We start from the raw sequence: 24,565 nt of genomic DNA, 5'->3' as shown, positions 1-24,565 counted from the left end.
AGGATTAGAAAGATTCTATTTAGAAGCCTTTAGAATAAAGAATAACTCTGACGTTAATTCGAACAACAAAATAAGATGACAACATTTCTGAGATAAGGAATAAAACATGCTGTAATAGGAATCATCAGTGATGGGATATTGTTTTATTCCTCTTGTCATACTTTTTGTCTTTTTCCTTCTGTTTATTGTCCGTTAAATCAGTAAGTTCCCGTTCTCACTGACGTTATAGCAGCTGTAAACAGTCGTTCCTTTATAAAGTATAAATTCCTCTGTTCTAAAGATTTTCCTGTGGTGCAAAAAGTGGAGACTCCTTCCATGAATGTGACTTTTCCTTCCAGAAACCATTTTCATGATTTATTTATTTTTTTGTTAAATACCAAAACCCTAGTCATAAGTTTTAGATTATGTGGAGTAGTATGATAATGTTAGAATTAGAAATAATATGTAATAATTTTATTACAGTGGACCTAGAGTAAGAGCTCTTACCTTCAAGTATTCATACAGATCTTTGGTGTAAAATGTAATAATAAGAGAGCTCAAAGCTGCATTATTTATTACTTCTATGTAAAACTATTAGCTATGATTTAATTGTAATATATAATATTCATATTGAGAAAATTCCCCTCTGCCTGGATCCACAGTATTATATGGATTTTGTTACCCATTCCTGTCTACACCCTGTGGGATTCCTATGTAGATGTCATTGCTGTTGTGTGTGGAAACATCGATTACGGTGGAGGACACAGGATATCTCTTTCCTGGTTCCCTCCCAGGCCATCAGCCTCCTCTTGCCTTTTCGTAGGAGGGTCGCAAGTGGGCCTGTGGGAAGCGTGAAAGTCCTGTGATTTATTGAGCTCTGCAGGCCTCACTGCCTCTCGCTGTCAGCCAGCTTATAGGCACAAGTGGAAACTTTTTGATTGCTTTGCCCTCTTTTTTATATGCCAATCATAGGCAGTGCAGTGTGGGTCTGTAGCGGCATTTTCAGTAGGTTACGAGACCCAAATGTTAGAGCATTTTGTTTTGATTTGTAGGGAAGAGCGAATCGGTTCTCAAGTATCATTTTAAAGGAAGTAAATCATCATCATCATCATCAGTGTTTTTAGAGTAATAAACCAAATTAATGACACAAATGAAGCCATAATTACTATATAAGATACTACTACTACTACTGCTAATAATAATAATAATCATGTTAGTAAGAAATATTTGCACCGGAACTAAGTTTCACCGCATCATCACTAAAAAGCGTAAATGGGAATGACCTATGCGATGCTGACATCATCAAAACACCTCAGGGTTTTGCAGCTACACAGTATTTTCCGCTCCTCTGTCCTCCTGAGCAATGCTATTTCTCCCAGCTATGCAAATAAACCATTTCCTTCGTCTGAGCATCTGTCTTTTCCGGTTGCTGAGGGTAGCTTCACCTTGAGGTCCCGTCGCCCTCCCTCTCTCAATCAGACCTCTCACTTATTAAACCCCAAGCTGCATATGGAGAAAAGGAGAAAACGGCAGCAGCCTATTGGTGTGAGTCAAGGCCAGCCCAGGTTTGTTTTTTATCACGGCAAAGCACCCAAACCGTGTTGCTATGAAGTGAGCTATATAAATGCAAATGCTATTGGGCATCTATTAGAGAGGCTTGGGAGAAAGGGGGCTGTATGTAAATGTCCTATAAGAGGCTGGGGCACTCATCCCGAGCAGATTACTATGGCCCCTGATGAAAGCCGGGCTAGCGCAGGGAGAAAGTGCCAGCTCTTTGTGGTAAATCACAGCAAACAAGGTGAGAACTTGGGTAATTGAATAGTTGTGGGGCCTGCGTTTGATTTATTGTATATGCAGAAGCGAAAAATTGCTGTATTGTGCATATGGATGGAGGAGTTTTGTCTGAATTGTATGTTTTGTGCAGTGAACTGGTTTGGACTGTGATGTATAGCTCACAAGAGGTGGAATCAACTCAATATGAGGCATTTTAGCAGGTGACATTACACTGTCATCCTAAAAGACATCACTGTGATGTCATGGTTCAGTCAGTGCTGCACGAAATGTGGATTCGTATTGAGATGTGATAGAGTCCTGATAATATATTATCCCAATAACGTCAAACATGATGTTGAATCGTAGTCTTGGTATACACTACAGTCACTTGCTATCTATATACGCCACAATAAAAGCTCATGTACAAAGTATTGAAACAGAATTTAAAGCCCATAAGCATATAATTTAACAGACAATGAAAAAGGGATATCCACAAAATAATCATTATTATAAGGTCAGATATTTATTTGAACATACATACAAATCGAAGCCAACAGAACAAGTAGTAGATTTAGGGTTAAAAATGGCCAACTATCCCAAAATGACACGTTCAGGCTTAGAGTCTTGTCATAAAAAATCAGGATGATATATATATTTATTGTCCATAAAATATACATGTCTTTAAGTATACATGTCTGAGTGTATAGTTGTTGTTTCACGAACGTACCACAGACATTAAATGTAGCTAAAAGTGCAAATAAAATCTAGAAAAAGTGTCTTTCTTTGTTTGATGATGAATTGTATTCGTTGGTTAAATAACTGTGGAGTTCATGGAATAAAACATTTCAGGATGTGTTGTTATTCGACTACAATCACCTTTAGGGTTGTATTGCATTACACAGTCATGTTTTATTATCTACATGTGACATATGAAGGCCCGCTTTCCATTAGAAAAGACCTACCATTTTTACGAACAGCACAGATGTACTGTATTTGATAACAGTTTAAAGAAAGATCAACCTCATCATAGTTAACCCTCCTAAAAGAATGAGGTATATATGATCGCCATTTTTTTGTTGTTTCACCTTTTTAGCCAACTTGTTTCCAACACATTAACATATATTTTGCACTTGGTATGATAAACCTCATTTATATAAAATCATACCTCATTTTTGAGAAATAAAAAGCAGAAATTCGGAATTATTTTCATTATGGTTATGATCAGAGGCACATAAGTAGATGGAATATCACAGACTGGTATATGTCAAAGTTTAGTCAGGATATTGTTTTGAAACCATTTCATTGTTTTTAATGCCATTAAAAAAAAAACAACTTTTAGTCAGATTGAGGTTTTCTGTATTTTTTTTCTGAGCTTGAGTTACTGCACACGAATCTTCACAAGTTCCTCCTGTGCTTGTGTAAATTTTCTCACAGAAAACATGGATTTTGCTTCTCTAAACTGTTCCTTTGAGGCGTATTCACACTTTTCTCCCATCGTTCCCCGAAGAGCTTTTAGGATCAACCATGAGCAGGATAAAAATGTGTGTGTTCATCTAAGATGAACAAGAACGTCATGTTGGTCAGTGGGCTGCATCACACACATTTACCTCACAGGTCACCAAATCTATCCTGAGGTCATTACCGTATGGATGAGGTTTTTCCCTTGTCTGTGGTGGTTTCCTCTGGGTTCTCTGGTTTCCTCTCGTATGCCAAAAGCATACTGGCAGGCAGACTGGCTACGTTAAATTGTGAAAGAGTGCGAATGGTGCCTTGGTGTTCCCCCTATTTTCCTCCCAGTGTTCCCAGGACATTCTAACCAGAATAAAGCCAGTAAATTAAAAAAAATGAAGACCTTTCCATATTTTGAAATAAAGCTAGGATTGTACTCATGAAATATTTGTAGTTGAAAACCTCCCCAGGAGTAAATCTAACGTGTTATTAGTGGAAACATGAGGGAAAGTCGCCCCCTACAGCCGAATTGCGGTGCGCTCTTGTGGGTATTGCTTTCAAGGGGCTTGCCTCAGTGCGACTCGACTGGAAACAAAAATATGTCGCTCGACCTTTGTGTCGGTTATTCTACCGATTAGTTGTTTTTATTTTAAAAACAAAAATCATATCTATATGGTTTCCGGCGATTTCTTAGCGAAGATGAGGCAGAAAACGCTGGGTTCTGTCGTGGGCTTGCTTTGCACAGGGACCTGTTTGGCGCAGGTAAGCCGAGCTGAGCGGCTTTGGATGCGGCTGCTTGTGTAACTCGAGCTCCGGGTTCACAGCTGGACGCAGGCCCTCTATTGTGCACTGTTTTTGTTTTTCGATATAAAAGAAACTAGGCATGCTTTTACAAATGACCAAAAGATTAACCGTACAAGGACGACATGACGCTTGAGTATTAAGTGGCTGTTTTTGTTTCCCCCCCGATATTCTTAATGACGCAGATGAATTGTTAGACTTTCATGGAGAGTTTTTTTTTTTTTATTTCCTTCAGTTCAGTTATAAATGCTAGCAGTATTAGCCTGACTCGGAACTAGCCGGCTAACGGTAAACGGCATCAAGGTGAACAATAGCTCGGTTGTTCTGAATTATGAATAGACGTTTGTAAGAGTTGACATTCGGTACATGTTTACAAGTCACATCCCAAGTGGGCTAAACTACTGAGCCGAACTGTTAGCTCGTTTTAATTTTATTTATTTTTTCCATAAAACGTATTTATTAGCTAGCAAACCGGCTGTACAAAGGCGAGTAACATTTCCTTGACCATGAATTAGCGAGCTGGCTAATTACTGAGGCAAGTTTCTTATATGTTGAATCTTTGCTTAAATTTGTCTAATTTTGTCATTTCAACCACAAAATAACATCATTTCATATTCCTGTTTTTCCGAAAGTAGTTTCACTTTGAGGACTTAGTGGAGGTTTACACTGGACCTTTAAATTTTTGTGGCCCTTTAAAGCGGAATAAAATCACGTTTCCCTGAACATTACATTTTTCACTTTCTTTACACTGAATAAATCAATTTTTACTCAACTAAAAAGTACTTTATTTGGATTGAAAAGTTTGTGTAAAAGCTGCCTGAAAAGCATACTGAAAGAAACATAACAGAAAATGGTTTCTGCTCCAGTTCTATTTGAATAGTGTGAACAAATACGAATTTTTTTCCCCCAGTTCATTTCTAATTCATGTCTCTGCATAATAATTCACAATTGTAGTGGATGACAATTAATTAATTAATTAATTAATTAATTAAAGGTTGCAAGTCCAGTAGAATTATTCCTAGTTAGCATTTTGAGTTATTATATCATTATTTTTTGCTTAATTATGTAATTATTTCTCATATTTTCTCTCCATATTGTTTTTTTTTGACACAGTTATTTCCCATATTTCCTTTCCATATTGTTTATTTTTTTATTTAACATCTTACAGACCACAGCGTACCAGTACGTCTAAGTAACTTTGTATTATCTATTCCCTAATAATGATGACCTCGCACTTCAAAATGTATTAATGTGATGATATTACAAAGGGTAATAATGACCGTTCGTAAAAAGAGGAATAAATCATGTCTGTTTTTTTTTAAAAATATTGAAACCCAGGCTGCTGCAAGAAGGATTAGATCGTGTGGAAAATTTGCAAATTGTTAAATAAATATTTCCCAGTACAGGAAGACGACTCCTAAGCAGGCAGTGAGTTTTGAGATGACGCTGGCGCTAACCAACGAGCATTTCAAAGTATTGTTAAAAAACTGGTTTATATACCTGAGGAAATGATGCTTTACTTTTCATTATGGGAAGTTTAATTACACTAAAATCTGAATTATGATTATTGAATGATTCGTTTATCCTTAGCTTTCCTGTTAACATAGCACTAAGGTGTTAATTGAATTAGATCTGAAATGAGAATTATGTTACACGTGTAATGTAAATATTATTATTTTGTATGTTAATGTTTTTGCTATTTATGATTTCCCAGGGCAAGGAGTTCTGTTTCGGGGTGAACAATGAGAAGTACAGATGTGAGATGGGTTACTGTTGTGGCGAGACCGAGTGCTGCACGTACTACTACGAGCTGTGGTGTGAGTGTCGTACACTGCCCTGCTTTGTTCTCTCCTCTAAGCTTTGCTCTGTCAGGCTGAACATGGGGTAGACTGGTACACATGAGCTGTACGAATGTTTACTCAAATCTAAATGTGTCTGTAGGTGTGTCATTTGAATCTCTTAAGTACCATAAGCATGCAAGCAAGCATATGTGGTGTGAGTGGATCTTTTAGATATCCTGAAACCAGAAAGGAAATGTAGTGGGAACGATCAATCAGTGCAAGTTTGTTTCAAAGATTTTAAAGTAGATATACGTGTGTTTTCAGGGTTTTGGCTGGTTTGGACTCTCATCATCATGCTAAGTTGCTGCTGTGCATACAGACACCGGCGGGTTAAGATGCGTCTGCAGCAGGAACAGAGGCAGAGAGAGATCAGTCTCATGGCCTATCAGGGAGCGTCCAATTCTTTTATCTCTCCACCACCCCTCAACCTGCGTAAGTGTAACTCTCTGACCAGTCATCTGTTATTTTTGTTTTTGTTCAGGAGGAAATCTTGACCGTTTCATCGTAATGTTTACCTCCGCAGCTTCAGCTCGGGAATGAACCGAACAAACCGGTTCTGCACAGGAATCACAAGATCCTGCTGATTACGTGCATGTTTTTCAGAATTTGGTAAACTTCCAAGTAGCTTTGAGACTGCTAAGGTTCGGAAAATCAACTATTTTAAAAATTCTTTCTGTTGCCACACAGGAGTACCCAAAATTTTTTTTGTTTATTTCAGAGATTAAACTATTCATAATAGTGGAGTTTAGACTGGAGTTTATCATATATCAACGTATATATTTTCATTCATTTCGCTCTCATTTTTTTACCCACATTAATAATTTGATATCAAGCTTTATATAGCCGAAACCGAGTCTGTTTAAAAATCCTTTAACACAGTTAGGACTCAGAAATGGCTTCCTATTCACTATATGTCCTCACCGCACAGAGCATGCATCGCTATATATAATGTGTCTGGAAATCTATGTATGTAGTCTATTTGCATATGTCCATAACTGTGATTGAGGTTTTTGTGAAAAGATCATCTGCAAAAGTTTAACATTTAGCCAAGATAAAAATATTGGCATCCTTGGCAGGTTTGCTTGCTGCATCCAGTATTCGCTATATAATATAGACACTCCACATTTATTTCCCCCAATAAAATTGTTAATATTTGAAAGGTACGATGTGATTCAGGTAGGTAACGTTCAAGCGTTTTTAAGATGTCAGGATTGACACGAAGATGACGGAATGATCCCAAAGCTGACTGTTAAATAAATGTGCCCGAAGGTTATTTTAAAGTATTTTAGATTTGTTGTAGTGTCTCTGTTTTGTTTTTCTCTAGCTTGTGCGAGACCCTTTTCGTCACTGCTCCAAGGGCTTCATGTATCTAACCTGGCACTCTTTTCATTCTATTTTAGGCTTCTGGACAGACTGCAAGCTCCCTGACTATGAGGAAGTAGTAGGCCATCCTCCCACACCTCCTCCACCTTACTCCGAGAATCCTCCGGAAGCTTCTAACTGCGCTCAGCCGTCTGTCGGCTGTTCAGAGTCAGCTGTGGTGTTGGAGCCGGCGCAGGCGGAGGGAAACGCTCGCGAGTCGCAGGAACCGGACTTCGCAGCAGCCGTGGCCCAATCAGAATGCACAGAGCACGAAGAGCCGGACGTCCCCCTGGAGGAGGAGCTGAACACCAGACGGAGACACGTGACTGGCGACTCGGGCATCGAGATGTGCGTGTGCCAGCTGGACACAGATGAGTGCTCCGGGATGGAGGAGGACGAGGGCAGGATGTGTCAGGGCCCCGGTGGGAGCTGCTGCTCAGAGAGACAGGCTCTCAGACCCAAAGAGATCTCACAAACACCAACATCCAATGGAGATCATGTAGTGTGAGTCACGTAACGCGTAACGTTGCCTGCAGTTGAAGGGCATACGGCTTTGTCATGGTTAGCATGGGGTTTTTTTCTTTCTTTCTTTTTCTTTTTTTTTTTTTAAAGCCAACCCGTAAGGTAACCTTGAAGTGCACAAGGCAGGGTGTTGGAATGTTTTGCCATTCAAATAACAAGCGAATAAAAATAAGGACATTGTTCTTACGTTATCATTAACAATAACAAGTAGGTTTTTTTTTCTAGAAGGGATTTTTATATGTAGTGGGTTGAAACATTTCATGCCATGTTTGGAAAACAGCGTGAGAAGAAAGAAAGAGCTTTGAAGCTCCGTCACATTTCAGTTAACCAAATATCTCACTTTTCTATGTGCAACGGGACTCCCCCCACCACCACCAGCCCAGCTCTTTTCTTTTTTTTTTTTCCTCCCCTCTTCCCTTCTGTGTGACATTTCAGTTCAGCCATGGCGTCATGGCCTGTCGGTCGCTGACTTTCCTTTGCACAGAGGCTGAAAGACACCAAAGCGCACCAGGACGAGTCTGACTGCACGCTTTGTTTTTCCACAAGGCTCTGCTAAAGAGAGTGCAGCTGTGGGGCTGACGTCAGCTGAGCTTCATCCCTCAGGAACAGAGCCACACGCTGAAGAGCAGAGAACCGTAAGAACACCTTCGGCAGGAGAGTCACGAGAAAGAATCCATCGAACACAACGTGCTTTGCCTACGTCGCACGCCTCGTTCACGTTTATTCCTGACCCGTGGAGATGATGCAGGGTTGAGTCGCAGTGATTCCTTATGAGCATCGGGATAGGCGATATAACAAATGACTGACTTGATACTAACCACACACCAGCAAAACAGCAGTGCCACAGTATACTTATTCAAAATAATTGATGGAAATAGAAATGATTTTTTACCCGATTAAGGAACTGAGGGGCAAAAAAATAAAATCCAGGCTGCTTTCACACTATGTTCTTCTCCTCGGTAACATTTAAGAGAATTCGACCTGCTTGTATGTCCAATTAGGAATGTCACATTGCACAGCAAAAATATCAAGCAAAAAAAAAATTTTTTAGCTTTAATGCTGGTTTATAATATTGCCGAATTTCTTTAATAGGACATAAATCTCCTCTCGGACTCGTGTTTCACCAGCATTACGTCCTCCATACATTGCATTTTCTTTTTTGCCCATTCACTTGTCACCTGATTGGTGAGTAAGGGAAAAGAAAACCCGAAAAATAACACAAAACAGCTAGATATCCCCCCCTGACATTTTCCAACTTTTTTGAAGCTGTGACCGACTGAAATACAAAACATTGGCCTAGTGTGAAAGCAGCCTTCAATTTAAAGATTAGTTTTCTTTCCCTAACCCGGAATCATTTCCACCCAAGTTTGGGTCTGAAGCCAGCAAATGTGATGAAGAACTGCTGCTTCTGTTTATTTAGGAGTGACACTGCCAGCTTCACCTTGGACCATATGCCTGTAAAGTTAACATCTATTTTAAAAAAATAATAATAATCCCTACAAAGATAAATCTCAATCCAGTCCATAATACGTACCAAGGGGGGGTTTAATAGCTTCTAAAAAGCAAGCTTTTTTTTGTAACGAGAAACCGCATGCGTTGTGTTTTCCGAAACCAGACGTGGAATGACGAATTCTCCACCATGAAACGTTCGACGTGAGCTCGGATTTTTTGTAACTGCCACTTGAGAAAAGAAACCACATCTTGATACCACTTTTGTAAAGTGACTCTTTTGCTTTAAAGGAAAAACTCCAGCATATATTTTTTTTTTTTTTTTTTTTTTTTTTTTTTTAGCAAATCTGTGGTGTGTGTGTGATTAAAACAAACAAGACGTAGAAAAAGCAAACAAAAACCTGTTTATACCAAAACTGACTTCTTCTGGCAGTCTAAGGGCGGTTCAGAGTGTGTTCCGCCGATGAAAAAGAGAGGAAGGACATTTTTCGGAACGTTTCGAGCTTCATAGAGTCACCTTAGAGTGAAAGATTAAAATGAGACAAAGATAAGCTTTGCATAAACGCCTCACCGGCTGCCTTTAGGCTTCTGTTATAAGCGAGTTTTGTGTAAGCAGGGGTTCAGGACAGCAGAGGGTGCCAACTTTGCTGTAGCATTTTACGGTTTTGGATACCCCTAAACTGTTTTTGAGCTTTTTCAGAAAATTGTTTAAAAAATCCATCAGGCAGAAAAGCCAATAAAAAGCAGGAAATCGAACAGACAGGAGACGTGAAAGATGCATGTATCTCTGGTAGTAGTTTCTTGATCCATGATTTCACGAGCCCCGGTCTTGTGAGCTAATAGAAAACAAGGGCGGGGCTTGTGTCTCTTTAGGCCATTAAAAATGGAGAAGCTACTTCCAGTGATGAGCCTCACAATGTTTTCTGTTGCTTAGGCCACACTTTGAAACCTCCTCATCCATCATTTTGTTTGTTCGATTTCCTTTTTAGCACTGTTGGCACCGCTGATGTTCAGCACGAGTTTCTCAGTACAGAACGGGTTGGAAATCTTTTCAAATCACACTGATGTGTGAGAGAGAGAGTACATGTGAAGTGTAATGTTTCAGAGTGTGTTAGCAGGAATCAGCTAATGCTGCTCACATCTGAAGGGCTTCAGTCAGAGTTATATGGCTGATTGATTGATTGGTTTTTTTCTTTCTTTTCTTTTTGTAATTGTGCCACATGACTGCACCGGGTCCGAGTACACGCTTTCGGCTGTCTGTCTGCAAGAAAGGCCTCATGTATCCATCTTTTCGTTTGTTTTACGAAGCCAAACCGAACTAAAAAAAAATAACCCAGAGGTTTCGGCGACGCTGTTGTGTACGTTGATTAATAACCGATAAATTACCAAGCACGTTCATGACACGCCCACAAAACTCCATAAAAGGCAAAGCTCACAGGGAGCTGAAAGTAACCGGACAGTGAAAGAGCGTGAATGACAGCGTGCACTAATGTAGCTCAGCCACTGCAGCGAGTCGCCTACTGCCTACTTACCACTAAACTCATTCAGTCTGATAAATGAGGCCCGCTGATGTAGTGCGAACCACTCGATAATTCCCGGTCAAATGGGGATTTCTTTAGGCAGCCGTGTGTGTGCTTCTTGCACTTTAAAAGACACGCCGACGTCAACGATCCTGTGGAATTACATGAAACACGCATTAGCGCGTATAACAGCGCTCGGCTCTCACGCCGTCCTCGCTTTCGATCCACTGTTAGCATCACCACTCGAGTGCACTGATGAAATATTATTAGCACTTGCTCTTATCACTCATTTTCTGATAAACCGGTTAGTTTTTGGTGGCTTGTTTTCATTTAATCTCATGATTTTTGCGTAATTTGTGTGTAATCTGGGAAGATGATGATGATGAAGTCTGTTACCTTGGTGTGGAATAGATGCGAGAGAACGTTTTGACGCAACGCGAAGCTGCTATGCTAGGCGACCGTAATGCTAATCTGAACATTTTGATCATACGGCAGACGAAGCGGTGGTGCTTCCTCGTCGTGGTGAAGAAAAACCCCACAAGCGTCTTTATTGATCTTAATCCACATCTAGCAGTTAATCCTTTGTTACTATTATTATTATTTTTTATTTTTTTAGTAAGACTGCGCTCTGGAATCATTTCTAGAAAATTCCACTTCAGGTGTAGATAATAGAATATATCCCCCCCCCACATCGTGGTTGTAGTTCAGGTGATTTCAAACAGGAAGTGTGAAGGTGCGGTATATGTACTTTCGATAGCGTAGATATTTTTCAATTTTTCCACACTTCTGGAATATGGAGGCTAATCTCTGCCATGAAGAATAGAATATAATTGTCTTACATTATTATTTCTCACAGCAGTGATAGAATTATTCTCTCAGATGTTGAAAATGAACTTTTAATGTGATGGGTCGATGCAAAAAAAAAAAAGTCATTTTTTGGAGGGTTACCCTGTGTCGAAACTGTTTATCTGGATAATCTAATTCGCTAGGTTTGTAGCTAACTGGACTGACATGTAACATATACACCAATCAGGCATAACATTATGAGCACTGATGATCTCCTCATCATGGCACCTGTTAGTGGGTGGGATATATTAGGCAGCAAGTGAACATTTTGTCCTCAAAGTTGATGTGTTAGAAGCAGGAAAATTGACAAGAGTAGGGATTTGAGGGAGTTTGATGAAGGGCCAAATTTTGATGGCTAGACCACTGGATCAGAGCATCTCCAAAACTGCAGCTCTTGTGGGGTGTTCCCGGTCTGCAGTGGTCAGTATCTATCAAAAGCGCTCCAACAGTGGTGAACCGGTGACAGGGTCATGGGCGGCCAAGGCTCATTGATGCACGTTGGGGAGCGAAGGCTGGCCCGTGTGATCCGATCCAACAGATGAGTTACTGTTGCTCAAATTCCTGAAGAAGTTAATGCTGGTTCTGATAGAAAGGGGTCAGAATACACAGTGCATGACGGGTCAGGGCTGTTTTGGCAGCAAAAGGGGGACCAACGCAATATTAGGCAGGTGGTCATAATGTTATGCCTGGTCGGTGTATAGCTGCTCAAATGATGATCATTTGGTGAACCCATAGGCAACTATACAGCAAGTGGATCATCTGATAGGATCAAGTGATCAATCGGAGGTTAGAGGTTCTCTTATTAACCGGTCACTATTGTTTCGTTCAAAATGATCTGGAAGTTAGGAAAATCCAGTTTTCACACACAAGTTAAAACGTTTGACACAACCTTTGAGATTAGCCATCTTTTCAGAATATTGAATTAGTATGTTGAACATATTGAGAGCAGTAAAATTTTTTCGAGGAACGATCTCAGACATTTGTTGTGAATCAGAATTTAGAGATGGGGGGAGCGTTTGAGATAAGACAAAGTATTGAACATTTGAGAAAATAAGTGGAAACCGGTTTGACGGATTGCTACTGCAGAAATCGAGAAAAATATTGCTGACGTTATTTTCCTTTTCTTCTCTTCTACGTGGTGAAATCGGGCTTCCATAGCGGATCGTTCGTGGTGGTTTGAAAAACGTTTGCTGATGCATGTGGTAGATGCAAAGTTGCATGTCTCCTGAGTAGCCGTGTGATCCGAATGAGATCTGGTAGGGTTTTCTTTAAATTAAATTTTAAGGAAAGGAAGCATTTAACCTTCCTCATGTAATCCGAGGCAGATTTTGCCCGTACAGTATGGCGCTATGTTTTGTTTTTATTTCTTAAAAAAAAAAAAAAGACAAACAAAAGGGCTAGTAAGAAATTTAGTTTCTGTTAAGGTTATGTGTCTATTACGTACAGAAACGATTGTAGATTTTAAGGCCGCTGTTGTGGTCAGTTAATTAGCCGCCATGTTTTTGTGTATATAGAAATGTATGTACTTAGAGATGTGCAATGATCTCTCTCTCTCTCTCTCTCTCTCTCTCTCTCTCTCTCTCTATACCTGTGGGAATATGTGTGAATCTATCTGGAGACATGTGTAATGGGGAGAATCGCGTGTGCATCTCTCAGCATTACCGTGGCGACAGGAACCGTGGCGACGGATCTGCAAGTGTTTTGACCAAAGGTTTAGTTTCAGTGAGGTCTTGTGATTATTTTATTTATTTATTTAAAAAAAATATATAATTCGTAATTTTTCGTCACACTTTGTCAGAATTGAATTAACTGAATTAAAAAAGAATAAGTAATGGCACCTTGGTGGACCGTTTAGGAAGGAAAAGCAAACGAAACAGGTCAGGGGGTTGTTTGTCAGTCCTTGTGGTTTAGAGGGAAAGCCTTGCAGCATTTCAGGGATGTTTGGGTTGTTTTCACGTTCAGATCCCTAATTTGTGTCTCTCTCTCTCTCTCTATCTCTCTCTCTCTCTATCTCTCTCTCATGAATTTAGCTGTAACTCCGTTTCAGTTTCCATGACACATCCAATAAGGATTACATTCACCGTGCCTTGTTCTTCACAATGAAGCTTTCCCAAGGAAAAATTCCCACCTCTCTCTCTCTCTCTCTCTCTCTCTTTTTTTTGTTTGTGTGTCTTCACACCTCTGTACTGTATCTAACTATAGGCTATGCACGCAAAGAAGACAAGTAAGTAGGCTCCGCAGTGGTTTGGTCAATACAAGCAATACTAATCTCAGTCCACATTGCACTGCATCTCAGTACACGTCTACTTGGAGATGAGAAATAATTTGCTACTACGGTCGTTTTGTACACGAACGCTTTTGTACATTTAGTGTCTTTTTTTGTCATTTATAAAGGGGGGGGGGTCATAATAACAGCCGGTCTCTCTCGAACCCCCTCTGGTCCCGACTCGCTCGATTCATTAACGGCTGGAAGTCCGCGTCCTCGGTGTCTGCTTACTTCGTGATTCATTACCGCTACGTTTCACACGATACACGGCTCCGTGTTGATCTCTAAGCGCATCCCAGGCGTTGGAACCGGTTTCTAATTTTGTTGATCCAGTGACTGAAATCTGACCCCGCCGCCTCGCAGGACAGCGAGTAGCCGCGGCGAAACAGAGCCGTGTCCTTATGTAAGCCTGTTTAGAAGGCTGTATGACTGAAGGGTCTGTTTTTGTTTTTGTTTTTGTTTGTTCGTTCGTTTTTAAAGCCTGATAACTCTCACAAGTCACACATCCACTGACAATTTTAGCTTCATAATCCATGCTATCATTAAAACTCAGTTAAAAATGTACACGTTTAATTTTCTTTGTTACTTAGCAGAAGCAGTTGTCGAAGAGCACAGAACTGTTCCTTTTCTTTGTTGCTGTTACTTGTTACTTAGATCAAGCCAAAAAAAGAAAAAACAAAACAAAAAGAGAGAGAGAACGGTGAAATGGGAGGAAAAATCTGAAAATCACTGAAGCGTGTGGAAAATTCTAACGCCAGGGGTTAGCAAGAAGTCGGCTGTGTACTCTTTGTATTTTATTTTTGTAATAAAATAAATATGGCACACGACTGCCTCGCCGATGTCTTTATTCGCCGAAAATATCAAGCCTGCCTCGATTGTATAACACGACGATATAATTAGCAGCATTGCAAACCAGGGTAAGATGATCTTCCAGCAAGTTTAAAGCACTTCTGTCATTTCTGTGTAGGAATTTCCCAGAAAACATGTTCGGTACACAGTGTGTCTGTGTGTTTCTTTTGTGTTTGTGTTTTGTGAGATCGTGCTTCTGTTGAATTTCCTCTCAGGAACTCGACAGCTGTTGGCACAAAACAATGAAGTGATCTCGAGTCACATTCAGGAACGTCGCCTCAGTGACACGAGTGACCTTTTTTGCCTCTGGCACGATGTCAAGCAGAGTCAAAACGCATTTTATCTACAACATGGAAGGAAAGACGACACAGAAATGTACGACCCATCTGTGGTTCGGAAACCTGATTTGTTGACTGATTTATTTTAGGCTTTAATATTAACATTAATCAAACGCCATAGAAAAATAATACACATTTTTTTAATTTTCTTCTATTTTTTTTTTTAACTTCTAGCAACCCCTAGTGGACAAATGCTGTAGTTGCTCCTGGGCTCAGAGTTTCAATTTAGTAGATATTTAGCTGTCAAAATTGCTCAATTTTTTTACAATGTACATATTGACTAAAATATAATCAATCACAGGTGATTATTTTTCTACAAAAGCAGGGAAGTGTTTTATTTCCCTCATACCAGAGCTGTTGAGTCCAATGTAAACACCTCAAAAAATTAAATTATACAACTCGAGCATTAATAAAAAAAATTTTCTTCTGAAAAGTGCTGACACTGGAGACTTCTTGGAAATTTATTTCCAGTATTATTAGACTTCTGGGAAATTATTTAGGCAGCACTTTTGCTAAATCTGTAACAGATTTTTAAATCTGTATTTAAAATTAATAAAGTATTGTTACATGCAATAAACGTCTGCTAAAATTGTAACAAATTTTTTAAAAAATAATTTTAAATTTTAACTTAATAAAAAAAAATATTGTTACACAAACTTGCTAAAATTGTAGCAGAAAAAATTAAATGAAAAGATTTCTTTTTTTTTTAAATTAATAAAATATACCTTTTGCTAACCCTGTAACAGAAAAAATAACTTTTTTTAAAATTAATAAAATATTGTTTCAAAAAATAATTTTTTGCTAAAACTGTATCGGAAAAAAATAAGACATACAAGTTTACTTATTTTTTTTAAATTAATAAAATAAAACATTTGCTAAAACTGTATGCAACTTATTTTTTGTAAAATTAATAAAAATGTTACACACAAACGTTTGCTAAAACTAACAACAAAAATAAAAAAGTATTTTACTTATTTTTTAAATTAATAAAAAATATTGCAGAAATTTTTTTACCTTTTTTTTAAAAAATAAAATAAAATAACTTTTGCTAACACTGTAACAGAAAAAAAAACTTATTTTTAAAAATGAATAAAATATATTACAAAAAATAGATTTGTAATAGAACTGTATCAGAAAAACTTATTTCTTGTAAAATTAATAAAATATTGTTACACACAAACAAAATAAATAAAAGTATTTTAATAAAAGTATAAAATAAAAGAATTTAACTTTTTTTAAATTTAATAAAATCAATAAACTTGATTTCACACAAACTTTTGCTAAAAATGTAACAGGAAAAAAAAGCACTGCAAACAATTCAACTTATTATTTTTTTTAATTAATAAAATATTGTTACACACAATAAATGACAGGTTTCTTAGTATGAGGTTTTCATATTGCAGTCAGTGCAGGATTCACAAACTCGACATACAACACACACGAGATTAACTACATGCAAAACACCGCCACCGTAAAGTCAGCGCCACATAGAGTCAGAAAAGAGAAAAAAAGGGTTTCTGTTTGTCTGCTGAAAGAAAACATTTGTGGACTTTTATTTTCCTTTAATAACCAGAACATGGTGCGACTTCACAGAGGAGACGGACATTTCTCAACAAAATCTGAATCATGTCAGATGCAAACATTTATTTTTTCAGTACCATAGTTGAATTTTAATGCTGGAGCTTGTAGGTGTATCCTGTCGATATTTGATATATAAATAATTGTCAAATCAGCCACTGATGAAACATCAACAGATAATTCCAATTAAGTGGAATATTTCTGATTAACAGCTATTTGAATGTCATAGCACCCCCTAGTGGTCAAATTACATGGGATTCGTTTATTTGTTTACTAAAATTCCAGCATCATGATCACAACATATGGATTGAATTAATACGGCGAATTCCCGTCGTCAGTATAGTATTCCCTCTGAACATGGCGTATTCATAAATATTGGCGCCGTAGTGGAAAAAGACACAGTCAAAGGCAGTGTTCTATTTACACGCTATTTTAAAATGCATTTATCATAAACGACAAACACTTTCAAATGGTAAGGCTCTGTTGGTTTGGGGTTGTATCCCGTTCCCTACCTCACTGTGCTCTTCCTGTTTTAATGTCGTCCTCAAGGTCGAGTCTTTTTGTCCTTTCTGTCGTGTCCACAGGAATGTACCCGTCTGCTAGGTGCTCGCTGAAGCAGGGGGGTGTTTTGGAGCCAGTGAACCCGTTGAGCTCAGTCCACAAGTCCTGGTCTCAAGCTCTGCCTCTGAAAGCTCAGTAGAAGCGTTTGCGTCGGCTCTCGTTCCAGTGGCTGTAAACCACGAGGCCGATGACGATGAGGAGGAAGAGGCCCAGCATGGAGAAGAGCACGGTGAAGAAGATGCCAATGCTGCTTATTCCCTCCCCTTCCTGGTCAGCTGCGAGAGAAAGAAAGAGAAGATTTGCTTGTCAAGATCATCTGGAAAAATAAATGTGTTTATTTAGTCATTTAGTTTTTAACATGACCTCACTGGGGCTCATTTATTATTATTATTATTATTAATAATAATAATAATACTGATAATTTTTTTTTTAATTATTTATTTTTAAATAAATCTGTTATTATAATCCAGAAATTTGCAAGAGCATTCATGATATTCCTGCATATAAAAAATGACTAAAATTGCACCATATACTAAATATTCCATGCAGCTCAGCCACTGCAGCTACCGCACACACACACACACACACACACAAATAAATAAATGCAGCAACATCCAAGCATTTGTGTCTGTAACAATCACATATGCATTTCTTTAGTATTGCTATATCTTCTGAGTCAATAATAACTCCTTAAGTTCATGCGTATATAAAAATTTCACATTGTTTATTTGGCTTGGAGTCAAAATCAGGAGCTTTTTGTACACAAATTCCTCATTTCCGCTGTGTTATGAGCTACTTGTGTAAAGCGTCACTATCATACACCTGCTCAGTGACTCGTTATCGTTAGTTACGATCAACTTAATTCCGCCTTACTCCTGATAAGCTCCATGTTATCCACGCTTGGAACTGTGACCTCTTCCTCATCTTCATCCTCTAGCTTACTCCGGAGAACCGTCAGCTGGTAGAGCTTCAGAGAGATGAGATCGTGGTTGTCTTTATATAGACGAAAAAAGAGAAAGAAAGCATTGCATATTAAATATTATGACATTGTGTTACACAATTTGGATAATTACTGCATTAAAAGAGCTTACTCCTAATCTAATAACTAACTGAAATATTATTACACAAACGTAACACGTCTACAGTGTAATAAACGGCCGGTACCGTAATGAGACGTGTAATAACACTGTAATAACAGAATGTAGTACTGTATTATGTTATAAGCAGTTTGTAATAATACATTATTTGCTACAATTTATTACATTAGATGTGTATATGCAGATATACGGTATACTAGGCGAGAATTTAATTACATTATAAACAGTTTATTATGGGGATTTGATGCAAGTGTGAAAAATCAAGATACAGTGTACTAGCGGTACTGCTTTTTTATACGTGATTTTTGACGTGTCTTATGTAGGGATGAAACTAGTGAGGAATTAAGTTCACTTCTGAGACACTTCTGATTCACTGAAGCGGTCAAGAGCATCAGGGCAATGCAAAGAAGATTTTGCTTTTCAGTGAGGAATGTTTTACTTCTTTTTACTTATTTTACACCTGAGAGGTCTCCGGTGATGGCCGAGGCGCCGAAGTAGTAGCCCTGAGGAAGCCTCACACCCGGGATGTCCAGGCAGTCCCTCCATTCATGCTGACCATGGATGTCAATCATAACCTTTACAGAAAGAGAAGCAGATAAAGATCTTTACTAATCCACACCCTGTAAATACCGCAGTGATACTGTCTGGGCTTCTCACCGTGAGTCTGCGGCGGACGTATCTGATGAAGAGGAAGGTGTCGTGCTTGAGGTTCCGCACCATGGCGTTGCAGCCGCCTAGCTCGGTGGCTCTGCCGTCACGCTCGTGATTGTAGCTGATGGTGCCGTTCCCCACCATCGCTAATATGTATGGGAAGATCCTCTGTAATGTAACGGTAATGAGTTTTTTATGCTGTGGCTTTCTTATAGGTGAAATAGTCTTCTGAGATTTCTAGAGAAATGAACTTCCTATGAGGGAGCTACACAGGAAAACTGTAGTGGGACTGAAGAGTGTGACCATCCATCCGTCCATCCACCCAGCCGTCCATTCGTCCATCCATCCAACCATCAATCCATCCATTCATTCATTCGTCTATCCATCCAACCAACCAACCATCCATCCATCAATTCAACCATTCATTCATCCATCCATCTATCCATCCATAGATCCATCAATCCATCTTCTATACCACCCATCCTGCACAGTGTTGTAGGGAACCTGGAGCCTATTCCAGAGAATTCCCTGGACAGGGTACCAACCCACAATTTCACACACACACACACACACACACACACTATAGACAATTTAGAGATGCCAATCCTACAACACGTCTTTGGACTGGGGAAGGAAACCCCTGAAGCACTGGGAGAACTTGCAACCTCCACACACACACACACACAGCAGAGATGGGACTTTTCTTTGTTACTGTGCAAGAAATATGCCTATTAGCTTTAATGTGGATTATAACAGCAAAACAAAGCAAATGCAACTTGGATGTAGATCAGAGATGTACCTGTGTGCGAGGGGTGTAGCGTTTCTTCTGAGCCTAAATGCAAAAGACACAGAAATCACTCATTATGCATAAATAAGAGCATTGTGACTCCCTGTAACTATTTCTATCAAATCTGATAACGGTACCAAGAATCTGACCTCTAGATGTTTCTCCTCGTTGGGGTAAGTATCTATAAACACACCTAACCCTGTGAAGACATCTTTATTTCCAAACACTGGACCTGGAACGATATCAGTGGAAAACACTGCCTTGATTCAGATACTGAACTTTGTACTGAATTCTGTTTAGCATCAAAGGCGTTAGCGCTTTACCTTTCTGCATGCGCTCTTTTGTGTACCACACCGCCAGACCGTCTCCATTCAGGTTCTTCTTCCCCTGACCATGGATTTTAAAGTGCACCTGCAGCTCCCAGTCTTTCAAGTGACACGGCTACACAAACACACACACAATACCTTTTCAACACTTACTGTACACTATACTGTGTACACAAAGAGAAACACTGGACTATTATTAGATACACAGAACGTTCCAGCCTGAAAGACATTAAATCTGTCCGAGTTTTTTTTTAATTATCCTGGTTGGTGGTTAGCCTCCTGGTGGTCCAGCGGCAGGATCCTGCGCTCTCATTGCCGTGGCCCGGGTTCGAATCCCAGGCAGGGCGCTAACCCAGCCACTGAAGAGTTAACTCTGAGTGCCGGTCCCAAGCCACAATTTCTGTGACAGCAACGTTTCCTCAGACAAATCCTACTGTGTGTGGTCTGACTTTTCTTCAGTTCCCCACTCGTAGTACCTGCAGTAGTAGCAGTACCCGGACCTGTCACTTGCTAAAGGGAATATAGAGTTAAGGATTAAAGCTACACCACCAGTCGCTTTAGATAGAGACGAATCCTCATCAGCGCCGCTATCAGCTGTTATAAAAATGAATCTTTTGCACAACTGATGATCACATATCGATTATAAGCTATACACAGCGTGGATTTTTCCTTTAATGGATGGGAAATGTGATACTCACCATGCGGCTCCACACTGCCCCCTGCTTGCTTTGCATATCCGGAGTGAGTCGCACCTGATCGGTGGTTACCATGGCATCACCCATCAGCTCCCAGTGGGAAGAGCCGGAAGAACCGATTCCTGATTCAAACACACTCAGATTCAGATTCATCAACTTGTCAATTGGATGTTGTTATAAAACTTGTAGACCTAAATTCCTATGATCCCATCGCAGCATGCATGCATGCATCTTGGTGTTGAGGGGAAAACAAACAAAACAAACAAACAAACAAACAAACGTGCACGAGCCTATTATATGAGCGTTTAGTGAGATGCTTTATTATGGATTATTACTGCATGTCATTTTCATTCCTCTCAGTCCTACATAGTTGTTTTGATTTAACACTAAAACACTACATCAGCCACCTAAAATATGCAAATTTTCAATATTGCACTATTTTCCATGAAGTGACTTGATTAAGGGGTCGCATGCATAAAACAGGACACCGGCTCCTACCTTGGTATGGTTTCGACAATGAATATTCTCTCTTTAGAAACTCCTCCACTTCATGGCCATCATCAGAAAAGCAGGATCTTAGAGAAGCAATAAATATCACACAGATTGTCAGCGTAATTCTAGCCATTTTCGCACACATTCACTCCCCCTCTGTTTTCAGCCCTAACGTAAGGCGGCGGCCATCGTATTTCTAGCGCAATGCTCTGAACGCTTCCTATTGGCTGAGTGCATTACATGGCGCTTTCCTATTGGTGCGCTGGATAATCAATCAAATCACACACTCTGGACTGTCCTGTTATTCTTACTGGCCGCTGAACTTAAAAGTTAATTAAATGATATATCATTGATTTAAAGAAAAGCGCGTGTGCAATGGAAAAAAAAACACGCTTTCTCTCTCTCTCTCTCTCTCTCTCACACACACACACACACACACACACACACACACACACACACATATATATATAGGTTAATGCAAATACTGTACTAAACATCAATTTTTTTATTTTTATTTTTTTTGTGAAATAATATTAAAATGTCAGAATGTACCACTGAAAAAAAATATGTTTTGGGCACTATACTTACCTTTAATTAATTTATGTAGAAGAATAATAGTATTTATTTACATTTCAGACATTTTACAATATTTCGGAATTCGCACCACACTATACATGAATATTTATTTATTTATTTAATTATTATTATTATTATTATTATTATTATTATTATTATTATTATATATTTTTTTATATCTGTCTTTTTATCTCTGTCCCTGACCTGTAACCTAACTCAGATAGTTAAGCCATCCCAATTGGAACACACCTAAATTTCCAATTACGCTTTGATTATATAAACATTTCATTAAGTAACAAGTACAGATGAATCCAGATATCCATAAAATGCGAATGTCCGATCATTACATAATTGTTACTATAATTAATTTCAGAACATCCCAGTGAATAGTTCTCTCTTTGATCAAGCTCTATGAACCAAATCCTATCTTCCGGGTTGTATATTACATAACTACTACAGTTAAGGGACGATCTCAAAATTGTCAGATCACAAGACTCTGTTTGGGGAGAGTAAAAAAAAAAGAAAACACATCCATCCATCCATCCATCCATCCATTTTCTATACCCGCTTTAATCCTAATTAGGGTCACGGGGATCTGCTGGAGCCTATCCCAGCACATATTGGGCAAAAGGCAGGGGTACACCCTGGACAAGTCGAGAGTCCATCACAGGGCCACACATATAGACACACACACACACTCCTATGGGCATTTTAGAATTACCAGTCCAACCTAATGTACATGTTTTTGAACTGTGGGAGGAAACCGGAGTACCCGGAGTAAACCCACATCTTCTAAAGTTGAACATGATCATTGTAAAGACTAAGTCTAAAACACCACATATGTGAGCATGCCATCTAAATAAACCCTTTTCTAGCTACTTAAAAGTTTGCATCCCAGCTTAAAATACTGAATTTATTTAACTTGACTGAATTAATTCTATATCTAGTAGTCAATTCTATCTGGAGCACAACAGTAGCAGCTCTCAACTGTACAGTACTTGAAGACGCCAAATATCGTGGTATGTAATTTGTACACAGTCCCTTATTTTACAACGTGGTGCATTGGGCGACGCCGCTGCAGTGTCACTGTGTCTTTACTCAGGATTGTAGTGTTTTCTCTGAACACCAGCATTTTGCGTGGAAATGTACTGAAGCGGAAGCAATAATGGATCCCATCGCCGAGACTCCGAGTAAAGAAGTCGACATTTATCGGGACACATGGGTTCGGTTCTTGGGTGAGTTAAGTGAGGTAGAATGTCACGTATAGGAAGTTAAGGAAGAGTAGTACAGTATAGTGTGAGTGTATGCTAGGTGCATATAGCTTAACAGCCTGTGACATGTCAATTGTCTCGATCTTGAATATTAAAGCTAATAAAAGAGTGACAATAAAGCACATGTATCCATGCAGTCCCAGTCTGAATGTCAGGTTACACTGTAAAACGTGTTGAATGTCAAGGTCAGCCTTAACAGGGTGTTTGGGTCAGGGGTGCCAAAACTTTTAGTTCCCAAGAGAAACTTTCCACCGTGAAGGTGAATTTCCACTGATTGTTTTAGGTGTATATTTTTTTTTTAGGAAAAGATCATCTTCTTAAAAGATTTAAACTGATTTAATTCATGTCACTTTTACACCATATTTATCCAAAATTCCATTATTGCCAGCAAGCCAGCTGACAGTAATACGTCTTATGGTTTTAAAATAAATAGAAATAAGTTTAAAACCTCTATTACATTTTTTTCCATCAGCGTACTTATAATAACAATTTCAGTAGAGGAGAACTAGGATAACTCCTTTTGTGCTCTTAGATCCTCGAGCCTGTGCGTTTCTCTTTCAGTGAAACGTAACGTCATAATAATCAGAAATCCTATAGTGTAGATGCTGATGTTCAAGAATGTAGCACAGCTATAATGATGGTAGCGACTTGCCTCAGCTAGTTTTATCAGATGAGATGAAGCCGAACGGTATTGTGGGCAACAAGGTGAAAGTTTTCATTACATTACATTCATTTCATCTCTGCTTCGTCTCAACTCCTGTAATGAAAACTTTCACCTTGTCGCCCACAATACCGTTCGGCTTCATCTCAACTTCAAGAGACTGATGCAGCGGCGCTTTAGTACTTCACCCTGCCAAGCTCTCTCTCAGCCTTACACCCGGCTCAAACAGATCGCGTTTCCAAACATATCACTATCGCAGGCAGCACCTTCGCCGAACGCCATCTGATAAAGAGCAAAACTAGCCGAGGCTGAGAGAGAGCTTGGCAGGGTGAAGTACTAAAGCGCCGCTGCATCACTCTCTTGAAGTTGAGATGAAGCCGAACGGTATTGTGGGTGACAAGGTGAAAGTTTTCATTGCAGGATAAATCTCGGTCATGGGTCAAATTTCAGGGTGGTTTTTAGCTTTCATTTTTAAAAAAAAATGGTTTTAAGAGAGTAGCTGAATGTACTGTACAGTGAGTAGAGCTTTCAGGAACACTGACATTTAGTCAGGGTGACTTTGAAATCGGCTGTGTTGCTAAATTAGGTACTGAAGTCTACATCATGCACCATAATTCTCTCTCTCTCACACACACACACACAAACACAATTCTATTCTCCTGTTCTGAATAGCAAGCCTCTTAAACCTGTACCTTTTGTGCAGTTATGTGAAAGTGGGATGGTCAAAGCACGGGCTCATATTTATTTTTTAAGCAAGAACTGAGCCATTTAGGGTTAAGGGGCCTTGCTCAAGACCTGGGGTTCAAACTCACAACCTTCTGATCAGTATGCCAACCCCTTAACCACTAAGCTACCATGTACTGTGACCTGTTTAG

The 24,565-nt window shown here is 39.2% G+C and overlaps 3 protein-coding genes across 5 annotated transcripts in view; 2 read left to right on the top strand and 1 right to left on the bottom strand.

Moving 5' to 3' along the window:
- Positions 1–3,735: 3,735 nt before the first annotated feature.
- On the top strand, positions 3,736–14,632 carry wbp1 (WW domain binding protein 1). Of its 2 annotated transcripts, none has more exons than XM_058382838.1 (4): positions 3,736–3,963; positions 5,717–5,819; positions 6,108–6,275; positions 7,244–14,632. In XM_058382838.1, exons 1-4 carry the CDS (start codon positions 3,874–3,876, stop codon positions 7,711–7,713), a joined length of 831 nt encoding a protein of 276 aa, XP_058238821.1. In that variant the 5' UTR covers positions 3,736–3,873; the 3' UTR covers positions 7,714–14,632. The 2 variants fall into 2 exon arrangements, with proteins under 2 accessions (XP_058238821.1, XP_058238823.1); XM_058382840.1 differs by lacking the exon at positions 3,736–3,963 and adding an exon at positions 3,993–4,537.
- A 1,680-nt stretch (positions 14,633–16,312) lies between these two features.
- Positions 16,313–21,386, bottom strand: lman2la (lectin, mannose-binding 2-like a). Its single transcript, XM_058382837.1, has 9 exons — positions 21,189–21,386; positions 20,694–20,812; positions 19,993–20,110; positions 19,819–19,901; positions 19,682–19,714; positions 18,889–19,050; positions 18,692–18,806; positions 18,008–18,127; positions 16,313–17,409 (listed from the first exon to the last, which is right to left on the bottom strand). Exons 1-9 carry the CDS (start codon positions 21,325–21,327, stop codon positions 17,267–17,269), a joined length of 1,032 nt encoding a protein of 343 aa, XP_058238820.1. The 5' UTR covers positions 21,328–21,386; the 3' UTR covers positions 16,313–17,266.
- A 1,438-nt stretch (positions 21,387–22,824) lies between these two features.
- Positions 22,825–24,565, top strand: part of mtfp1 (mitochondrial fission process 1) — a 15,318-nt gene continuing 13,577 nt past the window's right edge. For both annotated transcript variants that reach the window (XR_009203883.1, XM_058382656.1), the window contains exon 1: positions 22,825–22,993. Coding sequence is in view for 1 of the 2 variants with exons in the window: in XM_058382656.1 (XP_058238639.1) it covers positions 22,924–22,993 (70 nt within the window). In the remaining variant the exon portion in view is untranslated. The remainder of the gene's footprint in view (positions 22,994–24,565) is intronic.

Source organism: Hemibagrus wyckioides, linkage group LG28, assembly GCF_019097595.1.
Source record: "Hemibagrus wyckioides isolate EC202008001 linkage group LG28, SWU_Hwy_1.0, whole genome shotgun sequence".
In the NCBI taxonomy this organism is placed as follows: domain Eukaryota; kingdom Metazoa; phylum Chordata; class Actinopteri; order Siluriformes; family Bagridae; genus Hemibagrus; species Hemibagrus wyckioides.
This window is presented reverse-complemented; position numbering and strand designations above follow the sequence as displayed.